This window comes from Calliphora vicina, chromosome 2 (assembly GCF_958450345.1).
Source record: "Calliphora vicina chromosome 2, idCalVici1.1, whole genome shotgun sequence".
NCBI classification, from domain to species: Eukaryota; Metazoa; Arthropoda; class Insecta; order Diptera; family Calliphoridae; genus Calliphora; species Calliphora vicina.
Window position 1 is genome coordinate 135780425 of NC_088781.1, and position 16465 is coordinate 135796889.

At 27.5% G+C, this 16465-nt stretch overlaps 2 protein-coding genes across 2 annotated transcripts in view; both read left to right on the forward strand.

The window, feature by feature from the left end:
• The window catches only part of LOC135952210 (protein CNPPD1), a 526375-nt gene that overhangs the window by 82702 nt on the left and 427208 nt on the right, over positions 1 to 16465 (forward strand). The gene's annotated exons all lie outside the window — the stretch shown is intronic.
• The window catches only part of LOC135950897 (probable serine/threonine-protein kinase pkgA), a 101753-nt gene continuing 95157 nt past the window's right edge, over positions 9870 to 16465 (forward strand). The window contains exon 1 of the mRNA XM_065500421.1: positions 9870 to 11807. Coding sequence (XP_065356493.1) covers positions 9870 to 11807 — 1938 coding nt within the window. The remainder of the gene's footprint in view (positions 11808 to 16465) is intronic.

A 16465-nucleotide genomic window follows, 5' to 3' on the forward strand; every position in this document is an offset into this window, starting at 1 on the left:
TCTACAACTTTGCTTCAGCCACAAAAGAGATATTCCGTACGGTATACGAGATATAACCGTGCTAAAATATAGAAAAAGTGATAAAAATCCACCTTGAGGAAAACAAATTCGTATGGTCATTAAATTATTACGGCAGCCAACTTGACAAAACTAATGATGCAGAAGTTCTTATTTTTGGGGCTACTTTCACGTGCAATTGTCAGAATTGAGTCCCAAAATCATGTGTTGTACTGTGCTATTGAAAAAAACTACTTTTATAACTAAAAAATTAATAAAGCATACTTCTAGGAGCCCTTAAGCAAATATTTAATACTTATTACAACTCAAAACCAAACTATTTAAATGCTACTATAATTTAAATAAATTCTCTACTTTTATTTTCCAAAAAAAAAAAACTTTTAAACACAACTATTTAATATTAAAAGTTTCCATACCAATAAAAGAAACTACATAAAAACCAATGTTAAAAGCAACTTTTGAAAACTCTCGCTCTTGCTAAGCAAAAAAAAAAAAGAAAAAACATACAAGTAAAATAAAACACATTGAACTTTCCATTTACCACTTGAATGGAACTTTAAATAAAGTTAAAATATAAACAAATGTAATACAAAGAATTGACAAACAACTTGTCATTGACATGATTATGAACAGAAAAAAAACCCCAGGAATAAAGAGAGTACAGAATATACACTCCTAAGAGGAAACTCTATAAGGACCTAACAAACCAACAACTACAGAAGCAATACTCCACAATATTTGCCATATAAAAAAAAAAATAAAACTAGAAACCAACTATGTACAATTGTAAAACTCTTGTATGACACGAAACCACTTTTAAATGTTAGTTAGAAGTAGAAAATAAAACAAGAAAAAAATCCAAATCACAACAAGATCTTTGAAGCAAAACAAAACTGAAATCAGTAGAGATAAAATGTAAAAGGAAAAAAGAACTTTTGAATTCTAGTGCTATTTGCTCTTAAACACAATCAAAACCAGGAATATAAAAAAAGAAATCTCAGCTTTGAAAAATGTTTGCCAAAGTTTTTAGCAAAAAATCTTAGCAAGAGCAAGAAAAATCTAGGGGCAAAACTATAAAATAAATTCTTATGTAACAGTCAAACAAATAAGTGTGGTTTTTTTCATTTCATCAAGAGTTTCTAAAAGTTGTTTAAACATTTGTTCTTAGTTACTGCATGTGACAAAGAGATTAAAAAACCACAAAATTTAAAATTGTCTAATAAATTCCATTTTTTTCATGTATCAGAAATTATCTTTCAAATAACAACTAGAGATTTTTTTAATACTTAAAAAATAGAGCTTAACTTTTTTTAACAACTCCTAAAAGCTGTTTATGCTACTGACATAATTCTATGCCTTCAAATATGCTTTAGTTTTTTCTAAGTATGTTTTAAATGCTGTTTTGCATGTTATGGAAACAACAGTAAATTCATAGTTTATTACAATTGTTTATTGTTTTAGAAAAATATAGACCATTTTTTATATTTAAATCGTTAGGCATTTGACATATTAGCAAAAAACAATTTAAATCACTGGGTATTTAGGTTAAGTGTTTGTTGAGGGCCTAAAACTATGCTAGAAATAAATACATATTGAAAGCATTATATTTATTTAAAATATGTTATGATATCACAATATGAACATACAAAATTATATAACAAATTTTCTACAGAATTTTTAAACAAAATTGGATTTTAAATGAAAAGTATTTTTTATACTTATACATAATTATGATTTGAGTAGTTTGTTGAATGAGTACTTTTTGAAAGGTAATTTCTTAGTTCTTTTTTGAAAAAGTACTTTTTGAAAAAGTACTTTCTTAGTAATTTTGGAAAAAGTACTTTCTTAGTACTTTTGGAAAATGTTACTTTTTGAGAAAATGCTTTCATAGTACATACTTTTTGATAAAGTACTTTCTTAGTACTTTTTGAAAAAGTACTTTCTTAGTACCTTTTGAAAAAGTACTTTCTTAGTAATTTTTGAAAACGTACTTTTTTGAAAACGTACTTTAATACATTTTGAAAAAGTACTTTCTTGGTACTTTTTAAAGAAAAGTACTTTCTTGGTACATACTTTTTAATAAAGTACTTTCTTGGTACTTCTTAAAAAAGTACTTTCTTAGTACTTTTTGAAAAAGTACTTTCTTAGTACTTTTTGAAAACGTACTTTATTACTTTTTGAAAAAGTGCTTTCTTGGTATTTTTTTAAAAAAATACTTTCTTGGTACTTTTTTAAAAAGTACTTTCTCGGTACTTTTTAAAAAAGTAATTTCTTGGCACTTTTTAAAAAAGTACTTTCTTTGTACTTTTTAATAAAGTACTTTCTTAGTACTTTTTTAAAAAGTAGATTTTGAAAAAGTACTTTCTTAGTACTTTTAGTATTTTTTCAAATAGTACTTTCTTGGTACTTTTTGAATTAGTACCTTCGTAGTACTTTTTTGGGAAATCGTTTTTTAGTACATTTTGAAAAAGTACATTCTTGGTACTTTTTTAAAAAAAGTACTTTCTTTGTACTTTTTTTTAAAAAAAGTACCTTCTTGGTACTTTTTTAAAAGAAGGACTTTCTTGGTACTTTTTAAAAAAGTACTTTCTTGGTACTTTTCAAAAAAATACTTTCTTGGCACTTTGTAAAAAAGTACTTTCTTAGTACTTTTTGAAAACGTACTTTATTACTTTTTGAAAAAGTGCTTTCTTGGTACTTTTTAAAAAAAGTACTTTCTTGGTACTTTTTAAAAAAGTACTTTCTTGGTACTTTTTAAAAAAGTACTTTCGTGGTACTTTTCAAAAAAAGGACTTTCGTGGTACATTTTAAAAAAGTACTTTCTTGGTACTTTTCAAAAAAGAAATTTCTTGGCACTTTTTAAAAAAGTACTTTCTTATTACTTTTTGAATTAGTACCTTCGTAATACTTTTTGGGAAAGCGATTTTTAGCACATTTTGAAAAAGTATTTTCTTGGTACTTTTTAAAAAAGTACTCTCTTGGTACTTTTCAAAAAAGTACTTTCTAGACACTTTTTAAAAAAGTACTTTCGTGGTACTTTTTAATAAAGTACTTTCTTAGTACTTTTTGAAAAAGTACTTTCTTATTACTTTTTGAATTAGTACCTTCGTAGTACTTTTTGGGAAAGCGATTTTTAGCACATTTTGAAAAAGTACTTTCGACCTTTTGAAAATGTTGTTTGTTGGTGGTTTTAGAAGTATGTAGTCTTTTTTTAAGTTCTTTTGAAAAAGTACTTTCTTTGTTTTTTTGAAAACGGAATTTTGAAAATAGTACTTTTTACAGCTTTTTGAAAAATATTTTTTTTAGAACTTTTTGAAAAAGTAGTTTTTTTTTAGATGGACTATTGGAAAAAGTACTTATTAATGAAGAAATTTAATTTTTCATTGTACAGTTTATAATCCATATTTGCCTCTAACAAAAAATTACTAAGCCGCCCTAAAATAGGCTTCAATATCTGTTAAATATTACTGTGCTTAAGTTAACGAACCCCTGAGGTTTCCAATAAAGGTTTTGCTACCTAAAAGCTGCAGTATATTCAATTTTATCAACCCCAATTTATGCTACAAAATATTGATTTATAAATAGTTTTCTGCAATGCCCTGAAAGTATACTGTGGAATATATTTTTTTTTTGTGACAAACTAAAATTGCAACTGACATATTTGCTAAACTATTTTAAATGAAAACTTCATTTAAGTTTTGTTTCTATATAGAAAAATAAACTGTTTGCCAATTTTCTCATACATTCTAACACACACACCTCAAGCGCTGTCAATCAAAATTTCCAACAAATGAAGCCTAAATGTATGCAAAAACTTTGAAATGTTATGGCTGAGATAGAAAAAAAAACCATTTAATGAAAACGTTTAGTTTGGTTTATATACACAAAATATATGCTGACATGCATAAATATTTTAACAAGGTTTGAGGAAAATTTTTAAAAATTTAATAAATTTTTAGCTTGAAACTGGTTTTCTGCTTGAAGGACTTTTATTAAATGTTGACAGCATAAATATTATGTTATACATATAGACTAAATAAAGACTAATCATAATATATTATGGCATAAATTAAATATTTGTTAAATAAACATTTTTAGTAGAAAATATTTTAATTAAGGGGAGAATTGAAATATTTTTAGTATAATAATTTAAAAAATTTAATTTTTATAACATATATAATAAAGTTATGCCTAAGTTTAGGCAATTAATTGTATAGTTAATTATTTCTGAAGCATACTTTTGGGGCTGTTGTAGAATTTTAGTTTATTTAAATTTTATTGCTTTTTTTCTACCAAATTTTAGTTTGAGCCCCTTAAAATATACTCCACAAGCAAATCACTTTATTTCCTCCTTAATATATACCTTAAGTTTCTATAAAAAAATCACTTTATTTTGTTTTGTTTATTCAACAAAATATCTTTAATTATGCCCATTTTATAATAAACTTTATTCATTATGAATCCAAATTTTTTTACTTTTATCTAACTCAAGATTCCAACTAAAACAATTTGCATGTTCTTAATGGTTTTTCTTCGCCTTCCTGTTAAATGCTAATTGCAGTTTCTTTTTCACATTTAATTTCTTAAGCCTAAACTATATACTTTACATATTTTTCACACTAATTTTTTTAAACCTACAAAAAATGAAGCATAAAGTAAGGAGTAGCAAAGAAAGTAAAGTTTTTCTTAAAATATACTTTTTCTCTAAGGTCCAGTTTTTCTTTAACTTTTTTGTTATTTGTGGGAGTGTTGAATTCAATTAAAAATTAACATTTTAATTGTAAATTACTTTAAACTTTTTTTTAGCCACCATTTGCTTTCTTTATTTACACTAACTTTTAATGTTTTTTCATTAACATTTAAAAAGAAGTAGAATTTTTTATTGTAAAACTTCTTTTTTTTATAAATAAAGTTATTAGTTGGTTCTGTTAGTTTATTAATATCATTATACAATCATGATTTTTTTGTTGCAGCCTGAAATTATGCAAATAATTTGCTATGAATGTTTTAGCGCCCCGGTTACTCTCTATATATTTTTTCCTTACCTTTTCACTGGGTTTCCTTTTTTTAAGGAAAGCTTATAAAAAGTAATTAAAATTGGGTCATTAAAACAAATTGCAAATAAGTAATAATGTGAGGGGAGAATAAACACAGAAAAAATAAGTCGAATCAAGCATAAAGTCTCTATTAATTATAGGCTTCCAGAGACAAGTAAAAATATATATACGTGAAAAAAAAAAACATAATTTTCAATTAATTTTATATAAGTAGAGGGAAAATGAAAGATATTTTAAAAGAAATTGAAGGCAAATAATATTGATTTCATATTTCTTTTTATATATTTTTAAACGTAGGTCTTTATTCAGTTGCAGTTTGCCTACAAAGGTGGTTTGAGTTTAAACACAGAGTTAAATAGAACCAATTAATTCAAACAAAATGTATTTTTTTAAACAAAATTTTAAATTCCTAAACCATTTTTTAAAAATCCCCCGACTGGGGTAATCATAAAAAATTCTTAATGAAGAAAACACTGTTTTAAAAATCATTTAAAATCCTTTTAATTTAAACTGAATTTTATTTAAAACAAATAAATTAAAATTACCATTATTTTTTAAAAATTCCCAAACTGTGGAAGTTATAAAATTCTTCATGCAGAAAACATTTTGTCAAAAATCTTTAAAATCATTTCTATTTTAACAAAATTTTATTTAACACAAAAAAATTAAATTCCCATTATTTTTCAAAAATTCCCAAACTGGGGAAGTATTTAGGAATTCTTAATATATTAAAGATAATGTTCAAAATTTATTTAGAACATTTGAATTTTAATTAAACTTATTTTTTTAAGCAAATTTTAAATTCCTAAACGAATTTTCGAAAATCTCCGTACCGGGGAAATCTAAAAAAATTTGTAATGAAGATAACATTTTGTTAAGAATTCCTTAAAATCATGTTAATTGAAACAAAATTTTATTTAACACAAAAAAAATTCAAATTCCCATTATTTTTAAAAAAATCCCAAACTGGGGAAGTATTCAGGAATTCTTAATATATTAAAGATAATGTTCAAAATTTATTTAGAACATTTGAATTGTAATTAAACTCATTTTTTGAAGCAAATTTTAAATTCCTAAACCAATTTTCGAAAATCTCCGTACCGGGGAAATCATGAAAAATTATTATTTAAAAAAAATGTTCTTAAAAAATCTTTAAAATCATTTCAATTACAACAAAATGTAATTTTTGAAACAAAATTTTAAATTCCTAAAAAAAATTTCAAAAATTCCCAAACTGGGGAAGTTAAAAAATTCTTATTATGAAAACATTTTGTTGAAAATTCCTTAAAATCAAGTTAATTTAAACAAAATTTTATTTATCTCCAAAAAATTTAAATTCCTATTATTTTTCAAAAACTCCCAAACTGGGGAAGTATTTAGGAATTTTTAATATATTAAAAATGTTGTGCAAAATTTGTGTAGAACCTATTAATTCTAACAAAATGTATTTTTGGAAACAAAATTTTAAATTCCTAAACTATTTTTCGAAAATACCCTGACTGGGGAAATTGTGAAAAATTCTTAATGAGAAAAACATTATGTTCAAAAGAATTTTAAGTACTAAAAACTACAAAAAAAATTATAAATGTGTTATTTTTAGCAGAAATTCTTAAAAATTTTTATAAAATTAAATTCCCATTTTCTCAAAAAAAATCCCCCATGAGGGGAAATATGTAAAAAAAAACCTATTTTGTTACAACAAATTCTTGTAAATATAAAAAGTTTAATACAAATTTAAATTCCCATTAGGTATTTAGCAAATACCCAAATTTATTAAAAGAATCTCCTAACTGGGGAAATCATAAAAACTGCAGCAAATACGTAAACAAGTATTTTGTTACCAGGTATTCTTGAAAATATTATATTTTAAAGGCAAATTTAAATTCCCATTAGGTATTTGACAAATTCCCAAATTTTATTCAAAAATCCCCTAAGTGGGTAATCGTAAAAACTTCAGTAAATGCTTAAGAATGATTTTAATTACTAGGAATCCCTAAAAATATTAAATTCTTAAAAAAAATTAAATACCCATCTGGGATTTTGAAAATCCCCAATTATTTTTTTTACTTGAAAAGAATTTTTAGGCAATTTTTTTTGCTTCCTAATGGTTTTTTATGGATTACAAAATTAATTTGTTACACATTTAAAAAATAATTCTTTTAAATAAGTTCCCATTATGTATTTAGAAAATCTGATATGTGGGGAAGTCTTAAAAACTGCAGCAAATATGTAAATAAGTTTTTTGTTACTAGATATTTATAAATATTAAGTTTTTAATGCTAATTTAAATTCCTATTATGTATTTGACAAATTCCCAAATTTTATACAATAATCCCCCGTAAATACTCAAGGAAATGCTTAGAAATGTTTTTAATTACTAGAACGCCTTAAAAATATTAAATTCTCAAAAAAATTTAAATTCCCATCTGGGATTTTAAAAATCCCCAATTATTTATTTTCCCTCAAAAGAAGTTTTAAGGAATTTTTTCGCTTCCTAATGGGTCTTTTATGGAAAAATATTAAGTTTTTAATGTTAATTTAAATTCCTATTAGGTATTTGACAAATTCCCAAATTTTATACAAAAATCCCCTATAAGGGGAAATCGTAAATACTCAAGGAAATGCTTAGAAATGTTTTTAATTACTAGGAATCCTTAAAAATATGAAATTTTTAATAAAATTTAAATTCCCATCTGGGATTTTAAAAATCCCCAATTAATTTTTTTCCCTCAAAAATTATTTTTTGGCAAATTTTTCGCTCCTATTGGGTCTTTTATGGAAAAATATTAAGTTTTTAATGCTAATTTAAATTCATATTAGGTATTTTACAAATTCCCAAATTTTATACAAAAATCCCCTATAAGGGGAAATCGTAAATACTTAAGGAAATGCTTAGAAATGTTTTTAATTACTAGAAATCCTTAAAAATATGAAATTTTTAATAAAATATAAATTCCCATCTGGGATTTTAAAAATCCCCAATTATTTATTTTCCCTTAAAAGAAGTTTTAAGGAATTTTTTCGCTTCCTAATGGGTTTTTTTATAGAAAAGTATTACGTTTTTAATGGAAATTTAAATTCCCATTAGGTATTTGACAAATTCCCAAATTTTATACAAAAATCCCCTATAAGGGGAAATCGTAAATACTCAAGGAAATGCTTAGAAATGTTTTTAATTACTAGGAATCCTTAAAAATATGAAATTTTTAATAAAATTTAAATTCCCATCTGGGATTTTAAAAATCCCCAATTATTTTTTTTACTTCAAAGGAATTTTTAAGAAAATTTTTCGCTTCCTAATGGGGTTTTTATGGAAATAAAAATTATTTTGTATTTTTTTATTTATATTTTTTTAATTTTTTTTTATTTTCAATCTTCAATCCCATTTAGGATTTAATAAACTCCCTTAATTAGTCCAAATGCGATTTGGCTTTATTTTTTTTATTCAAATTTTGAAATTATTTAACTTTAGGGCTTGTCTATTTTTTCTAATTATTTCATTAATTACAAGTGTTAAAACCAATTTGCTCCAAACAAAACATTGCATACTTAACATCTTGTTTATTTATTTTAAATCTTGTTTAAAAAAAAGTAGTAAAAAGGGCTTTAAAATGGAAATGAAAGGTCTAGCCAAAATTTCATTTGAAATGTCAAAAGAAAAACTTCATTTGAAACAAACAAACAAACAACCCTTTTTTTAATAATTTGACTTAACACCACCGTCAGTTTTAAAACACAAATGAAAAATGAAGCAAAACAAAACAAAAAAAATATTAAACAAATTACTTGGTCAAAAAGCCAGGATTCACCACTTTCCAACAAGAAAAAAAAAATACGAAAAAATATTAAAACTCTAGTGTGCTAGGAAAACGCTTTATAAAGAAGAGTTGCAATGATATGGCTAGATGGTTGGATGGACAAAGAAAAAGCCATTAACTTTTAAACTCATAACTACAGCTGAAGTAGTTATATTTTGTGTGTGTTGCTACAATTTTTTCTTTACTTTATGTCCTTTATATGAGATTTTTTTGTTGTTTTGGACTTAAAACAGATGAAGATTTATGAAAACAATTAATTTAATGAAAAGAATTGGAAAGATATTTCAGTAGACAGCTGAAATAATATTACAGTTTGAAGTGTTTTTTTTTTTTTGGAATGAAATTTCAAGTGTTAAATTCTTTTACTTTAGCAACTCCCAAAAACTTTTAGTGTTCCTTAAATAAAACTAAAATTGAGTTAAAATTAAAAACCAAAACCTACGCAAAAACATAGAATTTCAAAAATGTTGCTGCCTAAAAATAGGCAACGAAAATGTGTGATGCTGTGGGTGTAAAAGTAAAGGCTGATGATAAACACAATAATGAGTCTCCTCCATCACAAAGTATAAAAAATAATAATTTGGACACAAAAACCTGCAACGACAACCAGCAACAGAATACAGTTAATGCACAACAGCAACAACAACAACACCTTGATAACTTGTTGAAATCCTCCATTTACGATTGGGATTCACCGAGTTCGTCTACAGGCACTGTCAAAAGAAGACCACATACAATTGCCAACTTTGAGTGCAGCCGTAGGAAACTAAAAACCGCTGACAAACAGGACAAAGCCATAGAAATTACCACAAACAATAATGTTGCATCTAAATGTCAAAACAAAAGCATACGGCGCCCACAGCAGACAGCAGCAGCAGCAGGTCATGTAAGGCGTCAAACAATTCATAACATAAAAACCAACAAAAAATCAACAGCATCAGTATCATCAGCTAATACCACCAGCAGCTCTTCAAATATGCAAAAGTCTTCACGTTCCAGCAGTAGTAGCGCTAACAAAGAGAAGCCACAAAAATTACGTTTAAACAAAACATCAGATCGTAATGCCAACTCTACCTCAAATTCACCCACCCACACCACCGCCGGCTCTTCACAAACGGCCCAAGGAGGCACCATACGCAAGTCTGCACACAAAAGATCTAAATTATCCTCTACTGACAGCCATCACAGTAACACACGTGAGACTGGGATATCCTTATACCAAGATGAAAATTATATGGAATTTGAGTTTTTCGAAAGGGAGATACCCAACAGACAAATGCCTCAATTCACCGAACTGTTTAGGGATTTTCCCGTGAGTTATGAGACCACTACTTTGGCCTTACAATCCTCTACTCTGCCCGCCAAACCGCCTCCCTATAGAGATCCTCCACCACCCACTCCTCCTCCTTTATCGCAATTACCCTCCCGCAATCCAAGAAATAATGAGAATACACAGTCCTGCCCTTCAACGCCCTTTCGCGGCAAAGTGGTTTTAAGTAAAAAGGAGCGCAAAGAATTGAGTAAACTCAATAAGCTGCAGGACACAGCCTGTTCCAATTCCACCTCCAATATAAGAGGATTTGAAAATTCCGATTCCCCCGCCACCAGTGTGCAATCGAGTCCCTACAAGGGACGGGTAACGGAATTGAAAAATTGCATAGCCCGCATAAACTCCAAGGGTTTGTTTGCCTCTTTACACCGAAACTCGCACAAATCCCTAAACAATCAAACACAACAGCAAGAAGAACAAGCCACATCCTCCTCCAATGAGATATCACCGCCACCACCAGCTCCCGATAACAGTCCGCCGGGTTCAAATGCTTCCAACAACAATGATTCCGACTATACCGAGAAACTTAAAAATCTGCCGGTTAGACAAAGAAAGGCTCATACTTCTCACATGGACAACTATTGCCTGTTTGATCCCATGGATTTTGTTAATGAAAAGGCTTTGAGAAGAAGGACCCATGATACCTTAAACATGGAACTGCCTCTGCCTCAGCAACAGCAGGGCTTAAGAGATCCTTTATTTAGTTCCCGGCAAAATTTGGATTTCAGTGAGGAAGAACTAGTGCCCGAGGTGATATATGATGAGGAAAAGGAAGCTGAGGATGAACAGTTGGAAATTCGAGTGCAAGTTCATCGTAATTTTGATCATCATAACTATTTTGTTATAGATCCCGAGGACTTTGAAGAGGAACCCGCCTTAGATATAGGCATTCCCAATCCCTTTACCAATGAACAATTGGTGCAAGCAAATCTTATAGCTCATACCCACACCTATGCCAACAATCCTGTGGAATTCAAAACCTCCGAATCTTTGGATAAACTTTTAAAGGCTTTCGAATCAGCACCCTCTATGACCAACAGCCAGGAGAGCAAGGATACCAATACACACTCCACCACCACTACCACCTCCACAGCTTTAGTGGAATCATCAACTTCCACCAATTCCAATACCTCCTCCACTTCAAACACCTCATCACAGACTACACTACAGAGAACCAAGAAAAGACTGACTTTCCTCAATCTCTCACCATTTCGCTCGCACAAAACGGATAAGGATAAATCTACGCAAGCTTCACAACCTAAACCGGAAAGAGCCATGTCTGAATTGGTTACCTCCGAGCATATGTTTCACTTGCAGCGCATGCTGTTGAGTGCCGACAACGTTTTAAATGATACACGTCCTATTAATGAAAATATCGAATTGAATTATGTTTTATTTAATCCGGGACCGGTACCCAGTCGTAATGTTCAATATAAAATACGTAAACCGCGTCCTCTATCCACTCATAGTGATGCGGATAGTGGCTTTTTGAGCCCTTGCTCACCGGATGAGTTTTCATCGATGAAATTTAATCCCGCCTTATTGGTGCTGCAGCAGTGCGACAGTGTTCAAGGATATATTGAGGTGAGTAAAGTTTTTGAATTTAAAATAAATTTATGGTAAATGCTGAATATTTCCGAAAAAGTTCTTGAATGTTCTTGAAGTTCTGAAAAAGTAATTTCTTTGTTCGTTTCGAAGAAGCACCTTTTCGTACTTTTTTGAATTTTTGAAGAAGTGCTTTTTAGTACTTTTTGAAGAAGTATTGTTGTAATACTTTTTGAAAAAGGACTTTCTTGGTACTTTTTGAAGAAGTACTTTTTTAATACTTTTTGAAAAAGTACTTTCTTAGTACTTTTTGAAAAAGTACTTTCTTAGTACTTTTTGAAAAAGTACTTTCTTAGTACTTTTTGAAAAAGTACTTTCTTAGTACTTTTCGAAAAAGAACTTTCTTATTACTCTTTGAAAAAGTAGTTTCTTAATACTTTTTGAAAAAGTAATTTCTTAGTACTTTTTGAAAAAGTACTTTTTGAAAAAGTATTATCTTAGTACCTTTCGAAAAAGTACTTTCTTAGTACTTTTTGAAAAAGTACTTTCTTAGTACTTTTTGAAAAAGTACTTTCTTAGTACTTTTGGAAAAAGGACTTTCTGGTACTTCTTGAAAAAGTACTTTTTTAGTACTTCTTGAAAAAGTGCTTTCTTAGTACTTTTTGAAAAAGTACTTTCTTAATATTTTTGGAAAAAGTACCTTCTTAGCACCTTTTGAAAAAAGTACTCTCTTTCTACATTTTGAAAAAGTACTTTCTTAGTACTTTTTGAAAAAGTACTTTCTTAGTACTTTTTGAAAAAGGACTTTCTTGGTACTTTTTGAAGAAGTACTTTTTTAATACTTTTTGAAAAAGTACTTTCTTAGTACTTTTTGAAAAAGTACTTTCTTAGTACTTTTTGAAAAAGTACTTTCTTAGTACTTTTTGAAAAAGTACTTTCTTAGTACTTTTCGAAAAAGAACTTTCTTATTACTCTTTGAAAAAGTAGTTTCTTAATACTTTTTGAAAAAGTAATTTCTTAGTACTTTTTGAAAAAGTACTTTTTGAAAAAGTATTATCTTAGTACCTTTCGAAAAAGTACTTTCTTAGTACTTTTTGAAAAAGTACTTTCTTAGTACTTTTTGAAAAAGTACTTTCTTAGTACTTTTGGAAAAAGGACTTTCTGGTACTTCTTGAAAAAGTACTTTTTTAGTACTTCTTGAAAAAGTGCTTTCTTAGTACTTTTTGAAAAAGTACTTTCTTAATATTTTTGGAAAAAGTACCTTCTTAGCACCTTTTGAAAAAAGTACTCTCTTTCTACATTTTGAAAAAGTACTTTCTTAGTACTTTTTGAAAAAGTACTTTCTTAGTACTTTTTGAAAAAGTACTTTCTTAGTACTTTTTGAAAAAGTACTTTCTTAGTACTTTTGAGACCTTTTGAAAGTACTTTTTGAAAAAAGAACTCTCTTACTACATTTTGAAAAAGTAGTTTCTTAGTACTTTTTGAAACAGTTCTATCTTAGTACCTTTCGAAAAAGTACTTTCTTAGTACTTTTTGAAAAAGTAATTTCTTAGTACTTTTTGAAAAAGTACTTTCTTAGTACTTTTTGAAAAAGTACTTTCTTAGTCCTTTCGAAAAAGTACTTTCTTAGTACTTTTTGAAAAAGTAATTTCTTAGTACTTTTTGAAAAGTACTTTCTTAGTACTTTTTGAAAAAGTACTTTCTTAGTACTTTTGATACCTTTTGAAAGTACTTTTTCTTAGTACTTTCTTAGTACTTTTGGAAAAATTACTTTCTCAGTACTTTTTGAAAAAGTACTATCTTAGTACTTTTTGAAAAAGTACTTTCTTAGTACTTTTTGAAAAAGTACTTTCTTAGTACTTTTTGAAAAAGTACTATCTTAGTACTTTTTGAAAAAGTACTTTCTTAGTACTTTTTGAAAAAGTACTTTCTTAGTACTTTTTGAAAAAGTACTTTCTTAGTACTTTTTGAAAAAGTACTTTCTTAGTACTTTTTGAAAAAGTACTTTCTTAGTACTTTTTGAAAAAGTGCTATCTTAGTACTTTTGATACCTTTTGAAAGTACTTTCTCTGTACTTTTTGAAAAAGTACATTCTTAGTACTTTTTGAAAAAGTACATTCTTAGTACTTTTGGAAAAATTACTTTCTTAGTACTTTTTGAAAAGGTACTTTCTTAGTACTTTTTGAAAAAGTACTTTCTTAGTACTTTTTGAAACAATACTATCTTAGTACCTTTCGAAAAAGTACTTTCTTAGTACTTTTTGAAAAAGTACTTTTTTATTACTCTTTGAAAAAGTACTTTCTTAGTATTTTTTGAAAAATCCCCAAATCTGGGAAGCCAGATTATAGCTCAATATTGAAGAGAGCAAAAGAATTTATCTCATTGGATTGCATCCATACAAAATACTTAACCAGTTTTCAAAACTTGTTCCAAAATCTGACATAACCAAAACTCCCCATCCATAAAAAATATTTCCCTAAGCTGCTTACCAGCAATACAAGGGTCACTTGCCTTTGAAGTATCCATTTAAAAATTGATAATATTTTCTAATAGTTTTTATCTTTAGTCCCTGATGACATGAATAAGAAAAAAAATTAAAGTAAACTTATCAATATCTGCATATTTTTTTTATGAGCCAACATTATAATTCTTAATGGCTTCATTTGAGATGGTAAACAAAACTGGAGATGCAAAGAAAATGATAATGGAAAGAAAACATGAAGGGTAAATACCACACAATACGCCGCCACATAAGCCATACACAACATACATGTGAAAACCAAAAGAAGGTCCTTACACAGGACGATAAGATTATCTGTTAAACATCTTGTTACCAAACTAAGCAGCTTAAGTAACACTCTCCTAAGTACTCTTTGTATTTCAGTGTAAAAGGAGCATCAACAAAACTGATGCATACCCTGCTAAAAAAGGGAGTGTTTGAGTACGTTATTTTCCTAATTTTTATCAATAAATTATTATAACCCATGAAAATTGCAGTTTAGTAGCATTTAGGATAAAGATAAAAAGAAAATATTATTTTTCAAATGTTTATTTTCAATGAAAAACAAAACTACAATACAATACTTTTCTCAGTTTTTTGATGATTAAGGGCTGTTGGAAGAAAAAAAGCACCATGTGTTTTTTATTTTGAATTTTAGCACAAGGAAAAAGGGGTGGCTGATGATTGCATAAATTTCCTAAGTGACGGTGTTGTGTGTGTGTTTTTTTAGAGTCTCAATACACAAAGTTGCATTAACACCCCTTAAACAGAAGTAAAATAAACACTTGATGTCCTTGTTTTGTTTTTGTCGTCAATTTTGTGACTGTGTAAATGTGAAATGTGCATTTATTTTCCTGCTCTTTGTTTTTTGTTTTTGTTATCCTGGCGAGATGTGTAACTTTATCTCCAGGGAGCAATCAATTCTTGTTTTCGTTGTGTAACTTGAAACAAAAACCTTTTTAACACTTGTTCTCCTATACATGCAAACATATGTACAAGCAAAATAAACAAGGATCTTCATATACATATATACACTTTTACATACACATTCGCACTTTTCATTTGCTAACACTCTTTGCGCGACAAGTCAAATAGTGTAATTAAACACTCAAAGGAAAATGTTAGTTCAATTAATTAACGAACACATTAAGAGATTGCTAAGACATGAGAGGATATGGAAAAATATAATTTTGAAATAGAACTTTTTAATTGAAGCAAAAGCTTGAAAAAGCTTTTTTGGGAAAAGTTTGTTTTTGGAGAACAAGATAGTCAAATTCTTATTAAAAACATTTTTTAGGCGAATATGCTTTTTGTTTCAAAAATATTTTTTTTAAAAAAGCTCTTTTCTTAAAAATTTTTTTTTTTGTGAAAAAAGCTTTTTTTGTAAAATCTTTATTTTGATGAAAACCTTAAGTTTTTTGGTAAAAAATATTGGTTGTATAATAAAAAGCTTTTTTGTTGAAACAAACTTTCAATTTGGAAAAAAGCTTTTTTGGGAAATGTTTATTTTAGTGAAATTGTGAATAAGCTTCTTAGTAAAAACATTTTGTTGTGTAAAATAATTTTTATTTAAAACCATTTTTTTTATAAAAGAGCTATTTAATAAATCAAAATGGTTTTTTTTAACAGAAATAGTTTTTTGTGTGAAAAAGCTATTTTTGGTTTAACATTTTTTTTTTTTTTTGGAAACAGTATAATATTTTATTAAGAAGTATTTTTGGTAAAAAAGCTGTTTAAATTTTGACAATATAAGCTTTTTTAATGAAAATACATGTGGTGATCTATTAGTTAAGAGCTATTTTATTATGAAAAAGCTTTTTAAATGAAGGGCTTAATAATGAAAAGTCGAAATCGATAAGCTTTTTTGTGTGAAAAATCTTGTTTAGTGTATTTTGGTTAAAAAAATCTTACTCGATAAATTATTATTGCAGAAAAAGCTTTTTTATAAAAAAATTATATGAAGAATTGTTTTTAAAAAAAAAAAATGTTTTAAAAGTTTTCTGAACAGAATGCTTTATCAATGAAAAACAATTTAACGAAAGAAAAGCTTTATTAATGAAAAACATAAACTTATATTTGTTGAAAAAGCTTTTTTTGTCAAAAAAAGAGTCTTAGTATAAGACTTAGTCTTTAGTATAAGACTTAGTCTTTAGTATAAGACTTAGTCTTTAGTATAAGACTTAGTCTTTAGTATAAG